Source organism: Mustela lutreola, chromosome 1 (assembly GCF_030435805.1).
Source record: "Mustela lutreola isolate mMusLut2 chromosome 1, mMusLut2.pri, whole genome shotgun sequence".
Taxonomy (NCBI): Eukaryota; Metazoa; Chordata; class Mammalia; order Carnivora; family Mustelidae; genus Mustela; species Mustela lutreola.
Window position 1 is genome coordinate 107,848,576 of NC_081290.1, and position 12,809 is coordinate 107,861,384.

A 12,809-nucleotide genomic window follows, 5' to 3' on the forward strand; every position below is an offset into this window, starting at 1 on the left:
CTCTGAGGGGTGTCGCCCAGGGCGGTCTGGGCAGGGCCAGTCTGGCTGCCTACTGTCCCTGCAACAGCTGGGGCAACGCAAACACCCAATGCCAGTTTCCAAAAGCAAGTGATTCTTGTGTAACTAATTTTTCTTTATACTTCATCGAATTCCACCAATAAAAGCCAGGAATGAGCAGTGAATGGTCAGATTGTTGTTTAATTCTATAGCCTGAAAAACCTCCCTGGACATCCCTAAGAAGTCTTCTTGCTTACTGGAGAGCAAAGCAGGACCTATTTAATATGGTTTGGCACTGATCTCCAGAAGGTGGTCTTTGCTCTTCTGGCTTCCAAGTTGGAGAGAAGGAAGAAAAGTTGATTCCTTGTGCATTTTGCTCTAAACTTTAACCCTTGGGTGATTAAAGCCTCTTTATCCAAAGCGAGTCTCTGGTTAATAAGGCTCTTTTTATAACCACTCTGAAACACACTTTCAAAACAAAAGTTAGAAAGCTGTATGATCCATTCTCAAGAAAGATCTGTTTCTGTTCAGAACCCGCCCTGACCTTTTTGTTGAAGAAGAACAAAATAATGGAGTAACAAAAACACAAGTGGCTGCCAAAGGAAGAGAAAAAAAAAGTTCCTGTAAGGCACTGAAACAATAAATCTCCTCTCTGCTGAACTCCCAAAGGGAGTGTGTGTATTTCCTCCCGTTCTTTATCAGAGCCCCCGAAATAAGTGGGAATGGGCAGTGGCTGCTCACACTCCGCGCACCTTTTCCATTTGCTAATAAGGCCCTGCCAGGCTGGAAGGGAGTTGTCCCTGTCTGACTCTGGAGAAAAGCGCCACTGAGACGATCCACAAGACTATCCACGAGCACCATGAAACTCATTCAAGTGACCATCCTTTGTCTTCTTCTGCCCAGTCTTTGTAGCAGTAACAACAACACAGGTACCGTTTTCTCTTATTCCACTGACAGGGTGGATCAGAATTCACTGGGAGGGGACTCAGCCTCAGTTGACCTTCAGGGACCTTCCCCTGAAACTTGGATGCAGCAATTCCTTTGCTGTGTCGGGTGCATGGGTATTGATTGATCTGGAGTGCGTGGAGAAGGCTCCACAGAGAGGATATTTGTTTGCATGGGAAGGAAATGCTTGCTGGTGCAGTGGCCTTGCTGTGTATTTATTTGATGGCACCATAAAGGTACTGAGAATGCATGACAGCATTTTTGAAGAATAAAAATCTGGGGGTAAAATGCTGGTTACAAATGTACTGTTTCTCAGAAATGTTCCTCTCAGGCGTTAAGCCTAGAAATAACAAGATTGTCACGTATGGGTGAAAGGCTGTAATCAGAAATACTGCATTGCAGATGTTGGCCTATATTTGTCCCAACTATCTTTTGGTTCTGATAAATGGTGAGGTTGGATCAAGCTGCCTGGGGAAGTGAATATTAATATCTCGAGGGGGTAGGACGGGTTAAGAGGAGAGTCATTTGATTAAAGTTAATAACATTTCATCCGGAAATAAGTGCATACCTACACATATACACACAACATTTTGCACAACATTTCAGAAATTTGTAGATGGACCACAATTTCAGAAATTTGTTAATAAAGATATATATGAACCACTATAAGCTCTGACTATATTAATGACCACTTGCAAGAAATTATTACATATTACTGTAGCCCCTTCTGAGAGATTCTCTGTAAGCAATTAAATTTGATGAATATTTATTAGTACTTACCAGTGCAAAGAATACATAAATGATTAAGATTACCAATGATGTCCTTACCAATGATTGTCCTTACTAACAGTGGTAAATGTACTATTGGGGAAAAACAAATATGTAATTCTAATACAAGACAGATTTGGCAAGTGTGAAAACCAAAGTATCATCTATCATAAAAGAACACAGTTGGGAAATCTTGATTCTGAGGGGCCCTGGAAAACATTCAGTTCAATTTCATTTTACGTGTGCTCTTTTCAAAAGTTTGCTTCCTACAAAAATTCTAATTTAGAATAATAGTGTAGGAAAAATTAGACACAGCCTTTCAACAATCTTTGTCATTAATTTCCCAAAATACATATACAAATTTAGGATACATTCCCAAACATTTCAAAATCATGTATGATTGCTTATCATGCATCTTGGCATTTCCAGAGTTAAGTTGCCACAGGTCTAAAGACCGGAAATTCTAACTTAGAAGAGTTACCAAGCCTCTGATTTTTTAAAATAAAGAGTATGAAGGGCCACAGAAATCAGTGCATAAGCGTGTAAATAACTCTTCAGTATGCAAGGGAAATCCTGATGCCATGAAAAACTCTGCTCACAAACAGGTGTCAGGTCAATATAAATTTGGAAGTCTGGCTTAGGCTGCTTACCACTCCAGCTCTTCTACCTCACTGGTAATGAGCCCAGCCTGTTAATAGTGTCTTCTTTCTAAGGAACAGTTAGCGCAAGTAGGATAATTTCTCTTTTGAGCAGAGATAATAATTACATCATGACTATCTCCTTAACGTTTGCCAACAACCCTATTTGTTAACTTAAAGAGCATGTCTGCAAAAACTACGCTATTTGTCTTAGAAAAGGAAGTTCTAGCACAAGAGCGTAAACTGACCATCTGAGTGGTGCTTGGAAGGAGCTGGAAGAGATTTTCCATCCAGGTGTATGCTTTGTCACACCTGGCTCTGCCGGTTTTATGTTTCCCTTCCCAGACAGGGCACAGGAAATGAAGCATTTCCTAAGCTGATTTATTAAGTTCTTTCCTTAACCCCCTATACCGGAAACACATTGATTTTAAAGCTTTGTACCTTGCCCAAACTTAGAATGCTTACCATATTTCCTCAGCAGGGTTGATTATTAGGGATGAGGAGGGAGGCAATTTCTTGGCCTTAAATTCACAAGTTGTCAAGAATATCCATGCTTCTTTGCATAGCAATTTATTCCTAAATAATGATATTTTAGAGAAATAGACTACTTTTCTTTTTCCTTCTGACATTTTTGTCAGTCACAGATTTAAATACATACAATGTAGTCTTTTGTGCTTTTTGTGAAAATCAAGTGAATCTTTTTACATGCCAGCCAGTGACCTTCTATTACTTGGTTGGTGGTATAATATTTTACCATCTCCAATTTGGAAAGCTCTTCTGTTGAAATATGCAGGGAAGGTTCCTGAAAAAGAATTGTCATTCTTTCCCAAGGTTTTCTGAATTGTATTTAAAACTGAACAGCCCCTCCTCCTGTGGCTTTTAAACCCCTCTGGTTTATAGGCCTAGATGGAAGAGCCTTTGGCTGTCAGGACCAAGAGAAGTTAAATGAAGAGGGATTCCAAGAGAAAGGAGGCCCAGAAAACAATATACTCTCCCAGTACCATTTGTTTTTTGAATTTTACACTAATTTAGGAGAGATTAGAATGTATTAGGCATTTGCAAACAGGAACAAACATCATTTTATTGATATCTGAAGAATCATTGCTTGGAGAAATTCATTTGTTAGGGATTGAACATTCAGTTTCATGGGGAAAAAATGGATCGTAAAGATTGTGAGACAGACATTATGCTAAATGCTATAGATTTATAGAGATCAGTAGGACTTGGCCATGACCCTTGAAATGAGGGAGAGAGGAGGAATCAAGTAATTATAAGTTTGATTATATTGTAAGTCTTAAGTGGTAAATAAAGAACGGTCCAGAGCTTAGTTTTCAGTGTGGGATATCAGTAAAGGCTTCATATAAAAGTGGAAATTGTGATAAACTTTGAAATTTGAAAAACAGATTTTAAATTGATGAAATTTCTTGAGTAGGAACATGAAAACCTGAGGATATTCTAAAGTACACATGTAAGAAGGTCAAAGATTGGACATAGGTTAACTTTTGGAAAATAAGGTTGGAAATAGAGCCTCAAGATATATACTGACTACCAGGATAAGAGCTATTGACTAGTTAAGAGTAAATAGTTAAAATTGAATAGTTGTTTAGTTTAGAGCCTCTAAATACGTTTGAATGTGAGAGCTACATGATCAGGGATATAAATTGGGAAGATTAATCTGTCAACAGAATATAAATTAGACTATTGTAGTCAAGAGAGACAAAAGATAAAAGAAAATAGAGCAAATGTTATTCTAAGTTTGAAAGCCTATCAATAAAATAAAAAGAAGGATCTGGGGAAGCACTAAAGGAAGTAGATAGTTAGTGATTTGACATATTCTTGACCAACAATGAGGGAGAAAGTGACTGTGATGTACAGAAAGGATTATCTGAATACTAGGAGTAGGGAAATGGTTTGGGAAGAGAGGGAGGGAAAGAGAGGTAGAGACAGTTTAAGGAGAAAATTCATGTATTTGACTTTGGACATGCTGAGTTTGAAATCCCAGTAAGATATTTAAATAGAAATGCACAATGTAAATTAAAATCCATGGGTAGTTGGAATCTCTCTGTAGCTGGATGAGGGGGTGAGTTTTCTTTACTCTTGAATCCCAGGAGTTCTTAGTCCTGCTTTTTGTAGAATTAATAACATAGAAAGACAATTTATTTCTCACCAACTACTCATATTTCTAACTCCCTTATGGCACTTGTTTTTTAATTCTGTCATAATTATGTGTAGGCATATCTTATTTCCTCTATCAGACTATAAGCACCTTGAAAGTAGGGACCATATATATTACCATATGTAGTTTGTCCAATAATAGTTCTTTTTTTAAAAGATTTTATTTATCTATTTGACACAGAGAGAGAACATAAGCAAGGGGAGAGGCAAGCAGTGGAGAAGGGGGAAGCAGGCTCCCTGCTGAACAGAGACCAGATGTGGGACTTGATCCCAGGACCCTGAGACAATGACTAGAGCCAAAGGCAGATGTTTAACACACTGAGCCACCCAGGCACTCCTGTGCAGTAACAGTTTTAAACATATAATAAGGGCATAGCTGAATGAACACTTAGATTAATGATACAATTGCCTTTATTTTCTTTCATTTTTAATTTCTTCCAATGACAATCACTTACCAGTTTACTGCCTTGTCCTTGTGAAAAGATTATGGACACATATAACACATAGCATAGAACATGGATACAAGTTGTGGATTACTTTGATCCCTGGCTATGAAAATGGGCACCAAATACAAAGAAAGGGGCTTCTTATCAAAGGTAAGCCAATTCCCAAAGTCTAGCCAGAGGAGAAGGTGATAGGTATAGATGGACAATCTAGTACCAGGTGACAGTAATCGACAAAAAATCTGGAGATTCAAACTGCTCTGACTATGATTTTTGGGGGAAAGAATATGTAAAAAGAACAGGCTCTACCTTTCCTTTTGGTGTATAAAATAATTTACATAATATCTTCTTATAGTAAGAAATATTCAAGGAGAAAATTTATGCTCAACCAACTTCTTAAAAATACAAAATGGCTTTTTTAAAAAACGAAGTTCATAAAAGAAGTTTAAGAAAGTTAAATAAATACCACATATCCTTAATTGATGTGTTATTTTAGATCGCATATGAGTTGCTCTAGAGCAGATCATTTTACTTATTACTTCTGTTTAGCTTCATCACTATCAGAAAATCTTACCTAAAATAAGTGATCTGTTGTGGGAAGAATGAACCAATATGCAAACAAATCCAATGGGAAAGTGTTTAGTCCCCAAACCATTCGTTTAGCATTCATTTTTTTCCACAACTCATTTTTTTAATAGTCTCTGCTTAAAAGTAGATATAATTTCATTCTAGAATTCCTGTTCTCAAAAGACTCATAACAGCTGTCACCAGAAAGTTCTCTGGTGATTTTATCTTGCTAATTTTAATTATTCAGGTAACTCAGGGAAAAAAAATGATGCACATTTGAGGGTTTCAGAAAGCTTTTATTTTACTGGATCATTGCCCGTTCTCTCATTTTCATTGATAAAGGTACATTTCAAGCTTTTAACTTTAACAAATTTTAACAATTTTAACTTGTGAGTAATTATCTAATTCAAGAAATTTCTATGCCTTTTTTTTTTTTTGGTCATCTCTTTCCAACTTCCTCTTCATCTTTGAGAACAATTCGAGATGCACATTTCTAAACACTGAATGTCAAAGCAGGAATGTACTCTAAGGGACTTTCAATTCCTGTTAGTAAGTGCCTCCTTTCCTGTTACTGAATTCCTGTGGGTCATTATAGCTCTATCAGGGTAGGATAATAATGCCTGTTGGGTGTTAAAAGAAACTCTTTCAGTTAGCAAACAAGACCCTCTTTGTGCTGTTGCAGACACATCAGCATCCATGTGAAAAACATTAGTGATGTTAATTACATCTAGAAAGGCCACTATATGGGTCCTGAATTTGGGAAAACCATAAGAAAAATCATTTTTAAGAAAGAAAAGAAAAATCGTTTTCTCAACTTAAATAGAAGTTTTGTGTCTTTTAGAAATATTAGCAGAGATATTCGTAACTAGTCTCTAAATAGAAGCAGCCCTTGTATAAGTATTAGATACCTGTTGTGTCTTTTCCTGTACCCTCTCTGGCTGTGCTTACTCCAGCCATTGCTATGGCAACCTGTTATGCACATGTGTAACCTCATGTGAACTTGTATCTTTTGCTTTCCTGTCTGCTGTTATTCTGACAACAAGGCATGTGTCACTTGCAGAGCCCCTGATGGCAGTGATGTATGTCTGAACTGGAAGAGCAGGAGCAGTAGCCCTCTATGAGACCAGTCATGCCAAGAGGGGGGATGGAGCCAGTGAGTGAATGTTTTCCTCCTCTATTCCTGATCCATTTCACCGCCTTAATCCTCTAAGCTTTTCCTTGACTTCACTCATTTATAGACTGTCTGCCCACAAACCTTTGTCTCAGGCTCTGCTTTCTGAGGAAATCCAGAATTTATTATTTTTCTTAATGAGAACCTTTTGGTTTGAATGACAATATATACCAAGATATAGATGATCACCATTTCTCTGGTACTCCAATTATTATTATTATTTTTTTAGATTTTATTTATTTATTTGACAGACCAAGATCACAAGTAGGCGGAGAGGCAGGCAGAGAGAGAGGGGGAAGCAGGTTCCTTGCCGAGCAGAGAGCCCTATGCGATGCTCCATTCCAGGATCCTGAGATCATGACCTGAGCTGAAGACAGAGGCTTTAATCCACTAAGCCACCCAGGCACCCCTCTGATACTCTAATTATTATTCACTACCTTTCTTCCTCTTCATTTAAAAAACGAACAAATGAGAAGTTTTATCAGCCTTTTATTGAATACATTCAATCATGTTCTAAGCAGACCCTGTCCTAAGGCAATCATTTGCTTATTTGTATAGAGTCAGTAATGAACTAAATTGTGAGGTTGATAGCCAAAAATGTTGGAGTCATTGATTTTATTCTTGGTGTGCTGCCCATCTGAAATATGAACTGCTTTTGACATCTGTCTACTCAGTCATGTTCTGGCTTGAACCCAAATTAGCTGGGTCAAAACCCAGACTCATTTGAATCGGGTCCAAGTGAACCCAGGTGAGTACCGTCACAACATTTACTGACATCTACCATTCATCGTGTCTGGCCCTTCATGTAGATTCCTTCCATCACAGCATTTAAGGCCGATTTTATGATTCCCACTTTAGGAAGCGAGGCTATAAAATTATACTAGAGCAATGTGGCTTAAAATCAAACCAGAGGATGTTGTTCTTCAAAAGCCTCCTTATAGCTTGCTGCCTTCCAATGTGGTGAAACTGTAGCAAGTTGAGATTTTCGAATAGAAGAGAGGAAGGAGAGAAACTTGGCACTTGAGTAATTCAGAAGCCACTGCTGCCTCTCCTAACATCTTCCACACCTTTAAACCACAAACTAAGTGCCACAAATGAGTTTCTGCTTAATGTTAATGATCCTCTTCAGACGTTTGATTCAATTAACTAGTAGAAGATGCATTGAAAGGAGTTGCAGGTATTTGCCTACCTACCCCTTGCTAAGTTAGTTGAAAAATATATATAATTTTTTTTGTAATATAAATGTGAGTGCAGCTGATATGGGACTTGGAGGAGAAGAAAACAAGCAGAGGAAATAACTATTAGTGAATTAATCACTTAGTGTCACATTTATAATTCTTTTGGAGCCGGAATGTCTGGGTTCAAATTCCAGCTCTCCGATTTTACTGTCTTTGTGAACGTGGGCAAGTTACTTTGCCTTCAGTTTTCTCAGCTGTAAAGTGGGATGAGTGCAGTGCCTACCTCGTAGGAGTATTAGGGAGATCACGTGAAGAGATGTACACAAAGCACCCAACATAGTGTCATGCATGTGAGAACTCTAGAAGGTTTGCTGAGTTTTGGAACTCAGAGACCTATACATTATTATATCCCATTCCTTAGATAAACTGACTTATTTCCAAACTGATTCTAATGCAAAATCAGCAAATATTTAAATAACTACTATGTTAATTCTCACAAAATGAAAAGCCAACACATGAATATTTTTCATGGAAGAATTGGTATGAGATACTAGAAAGGTGATTGCCAAGTGATATTTTAATCACATTATATAAGGCACCATTTGCTATATACAGATTGTATACAGTGTTTTCCAGATTTGTAGGTTATTTAACTCACTAATCCCTGAAATTCATAAATAAAATTATTTTTATTTTTAATGCAGATTCTAACTGTGGAGTCTGGGAATTGTCAACATTCTCACACGTTATTACCTGTCTTCTAGCACTGAGCACTGCTTAATCTGAGAAGTGGAATGTTAGTAGAAGGAACCTTGATTTTAATGTGAGAAACAAGTTTGGGTCTAGCTTCTTAGTGTGCTGAAATTGATCAAGATATTAAGTACTTTCTTAGCCTCTATTTCTTTATCTAAATATGAGACAAATGATATTTGTTGACACAGTATTAGAGTTACATGGAAATCCAAAAACCTGTTTTAAGTGCTTTGTAAGTCATAAATTACTATTTAAATATTAGTTATTGATACACAAGCTAACATTTAACTCACAGAATCAAGGGATAAGTAGGAAGACATTTCATAAATTTGAGAACTTTTCCTTATTGGCTTGGTCTATAATGGCCTTTCCACTCTTGCTCTTTTGGCTATAATACCTTTATATGTTTCTCTATGGCTGCTATGTATTCAAAGAACCATGTGTTGAAATAATGCTTAAGTTATAAAAAACACACACAAAACACAGGAAACCATTTGTATCTTACATTGAGCTTATTTTTTAACTAAAATGGGAAAAGAAATTGTTTTCTTTGGTATGAATTGTGAAATCGTCCTCCCAGGGCATTCGGCAAGTGTGAGGACATAAACACTGAGCTCCTAGACACTGTCCCTAGGGCTCAGAGGCCACTCCTGTACTTGCCAGCTCATGGCCATTGTGAGAACTCCCCTCTTCAACAGTGAAACGTCCGTCAACTAACTCTCCCTGCAAATACAGTTTTAAAAAATGAGACCCACTATTTTAAATGCACAGAATTAAGTAAGTAAAGATTTATTGATAGTTATTGCATTTTGGAGATTAAGATAATGAAATTATGTGAATCCATAAGCTTCTTATTATTTTTCTTTTCTTCCTTCTTTTCTCAACAGCCTCATTTGTTGAGTACAAGTTTTATATTAAAGTTTACAACTCTACAGATTTGCGAAGTAGAAGAAAGAAAAATGACAATGCTAAAACCATTTAAAAACCTGTTATTAGATTCTGTTTACAGCCTAACTGAATGTAAATCTGTTGGCAACAAAGAAAATGTCCAATTGATATCGTTTCCCCAGGACCTATCTTTGAACACATAAGTGATGCTTACTAACTATCCCTTGCTTTAATTTGGAGAACTGTATTTCTTCAAAAGTCAGCAGAGTTGAAATACGCAAGGTATTCCTGGATTTGTTTTCAGTAACTTGAGGACAATATTAATTTTTGTCCTTGGCCTGTATAGTGGAGAAGCTGTGAGTGTCTTTTGGGATACTCTCAGTTGGCTGAACCAATGTGATTTGTTTTATGAAACTGACCTTATTGCTGTTTAAATAGTAGAATATGCCTGAATTTGGTTTATATGGACTATTCAAATCACATAGGAATGGTGTATCAGAATGCAGGTGTTGAGTCATTCCTGTCTCTTGTTCATGAGAAAAAAATGGTATCCCATAATTCTGTGTATCATTCATTGGATAATTCTGAAACAGATAAAACTATTCCTTATGCCTACCAAAATGCAAAATTATGAAAATGCAATTGTAAAGATGCATTGATTTAAAGTTTTACCACTCTAACTCTGAGGTCTTCATTCACTGTGTTGAGTAATTAACTTTATTCGAATCCTATCCAGAGGCAAAGGCATTAGATAATTCAGTTATTCCTAAGTTTTAAAAATTCCATTGATTGGTAAATAAACAAATGCCTTTTGAACAGTTGACAGGGAGTTCTCAAGTTTTTACTTTGCCAAATAAAGACAGAAAGCACCTACAATGTGTATACCATTTACTAGTATATTACATAAAGTCTACTTTAGCTGTATGCATATATTTGGCAATTTAACAAAATTTTTTTTTTTTCACTGAGCTCTGACCAGTGTCACAAGCCAGCCCTGTGCAATGGTGGAGTATACTGTTGGCTAAGTCAAGAGCTCTTGGTCTTAGTTACCAGGGGTCAGAAGCTTGTTGTGTGACTGAACCAAGCAAATATTTTAACCTCTAAAGTCTTTAATTTCCCCATCAATAATAAGAGTGTAGTTTGACTAAATGATATTGAAGTTTTCTTCCAGATCTACAGTTGTATGATCTCTCTGTAACAAGTGATTTCTGTATATTTTGCCTCAAGTTATCTTGCTTCACTTTCATCCTGTTATTCCTAGATTTGTTCACTTTGGACCAAGATGCTCAATTCTGTTCCCTAATGTTTGTTTCTTTTGGGAATTTTCAGATAAGTCTGTAAGATAGTAACTGATTCTCATGTAAAGGGTCAGTTCTCTGCCATGAGAGACAATTCTCAGAGTACACATCGACAAAAGACCGCTTTTTCCATTTTCCATGGGGTATTATTTGTATATAAACCGGAGACACATGATGGTGGGAGGGATTAAAAAAAAAAGGACAGAGAGAGAGAAAGAGAAGCTCATTGATATCCAGAAAGAGATTGAGAGAAAAGATGGGATTAAAGAAGACTGACAAGGTACCACAGGCTAGGAGAAAGAGAGAAAGCTTCTCGGAGAGATTTGGAATGGGGAAATACCAGGAATGAGAAGGGGAGGGGGAAGGATGTGTAACAAATGGTCCAATAGTTTGGAAAGAATGCTCCCCATAAGCCTTCTAGCCACTCTTGCTACTCTAATAGACGTGGTATTTGGTACTATTATTTCTTCTTTTTCTTCTTCTTCTTCTTTTTTTTATATTTTATTTATTTATTTGAAAGGGAGAGAGAGAGAAGGTGGGGGGCACAGGGAGAGGGAGAAAACCTCAAGCAGTCTCTGTACTGAGGGTGCAACCCTAGGCGGGGCTTGATCCCTTGACCCTGAGATCATGACCTGAGCCCAAACCAAGAGTCCGAGACTTCAACCAACTGAGCCACCGAGGCATCCCAGATTCTTTCTTCTCATCATTAAATCTCGCCTGTCCTTCATCTCTCCATCCATTCTATTTGCAAAATACTTCACATTTTTCAAAGTACTTTTTTTTTTTTTAAAGATTTTATTTATTTGACAGACAGAGATCACAAGTAGGCAGAGAGGCAGGCAGAGAGAGATGAGGAAGCAGGCTCCCCCAGAGCAGAGAGCTCAATGCAGGGCTCGATCCCAAGACACTGGGATCATGACCTGAGCCGAAGGCAGAGGCTTTAACCCACTGAGCCACCCAGACGCCCCTCAAAGTACTTTTTGATCAATTATCTCATTTATTCCTTGCCATTGCCTAGGGGATTATACAGGCTGCTGTTATTGGGTTCATTATCAAGGACACACACATTAGAACTGAGATCAGTAAGTCTTAACATTTATTACTCATAAGAAACGCTTAAGGTGTCTGTTAAAAATAGATTGTCCTAGGGCTCAACCCTGTGATCCCAAGACTTCTTCCAGTAAAATCCATAGAACTATGCTTCCAGCAATTACTACGAATAATTTTTATACACTGGTATATGGACATACATTCTGAGAAATCCTAGACTAGACTCCAAATTCCTGACTAGCCATCTGAATTCTTTCCATTGTCCTATACCCACAAAATGACCAGAGGTGTTTACCTTTAAATACTTTTAAAGAAAACTGCTAGGGTCTAGTGCTTTTAGAGAGAATTTGACATTATTTCAGTGTGATCCTTTTTTTTTGTTTGTTTTGTTTTGTTTTTGTTGTTGTTGTTTTTGGCTTGTACTAGTTTTTATAATAGAAACTAGATTGGCCAAGACAAATATTATTTGAAGTGTTGAAATCTCCATAGGCACATAGATACTATTCTATTCTACAAAGTGAGATCTTTACAGTGTCTCTTTTTCTGCTTCCTTGTCCCCTCTCCAGCTTCCTTCTAATCATTCTATGTTGTAAACAGAGTGAGGAAGGAGTGAGAAAGTTGATTGAAAGGTATTACTTGACCTGGCACTATAAGTTGTGCCCAGAGCTGTAGAGTGGTACATTTTCATGGGTTCCTCAAAGGTGTGCTTTTGGGCCTTTCTCTTTGCAGGTCTTTGGTTCCTAAGAACGGATCCTTATTCTGGGAGTTCACTGGTTGCTCATTCCACAACCCTGGTAATCCTGTGTTAAACCCAGAGTTTCAGATGCTAAAATGCCCAACTCTCTAAATAGCCCTGAGGAACAGGATTTAAAACAGCTCTAAGTCTACTCTCTCACTCTTTCCCTTCATTTGATCCACAGGAGACAGTCACGTGTCTC

At 37.4% G+C, this 12,809-nt stretch overlaps 1 protein-coding gene across 5 annotated transcripts in view; it reads left to right on the forward strand.

Moving 5' to 3' along the window:
• Positions 1 to 661: 661 nt before the first annotated feature.
• EMCN (endomucin) overlaps positions 662 to 12,809 on the forward strand; it is a 140,211-nt gene continuing 128,063 nt past the window's right edge. For 2 of the 5 annotated variants that reach the window (XR_009353030.1, XR_009353032.1), the window contains exon 1: positions 665 to 926. Coding sequence is in view for 2 of the 5 variants with exons in the window: in XM_059172238.1 (XP_059028221.1) it covers positions 857 to 926 (70 nt within the window). In the remaining 3 variants the exon portion in view is untranslated. Of the gene's footprint in view, positions 927 to 6,593; positions 6,687 to 12,809 lie in introns of all 5 variants that reach the window. The other 3 variants (XM_059172246.1, XM_059172238.1, XM_059172220.1) reach the window with 3 other exon arrangements.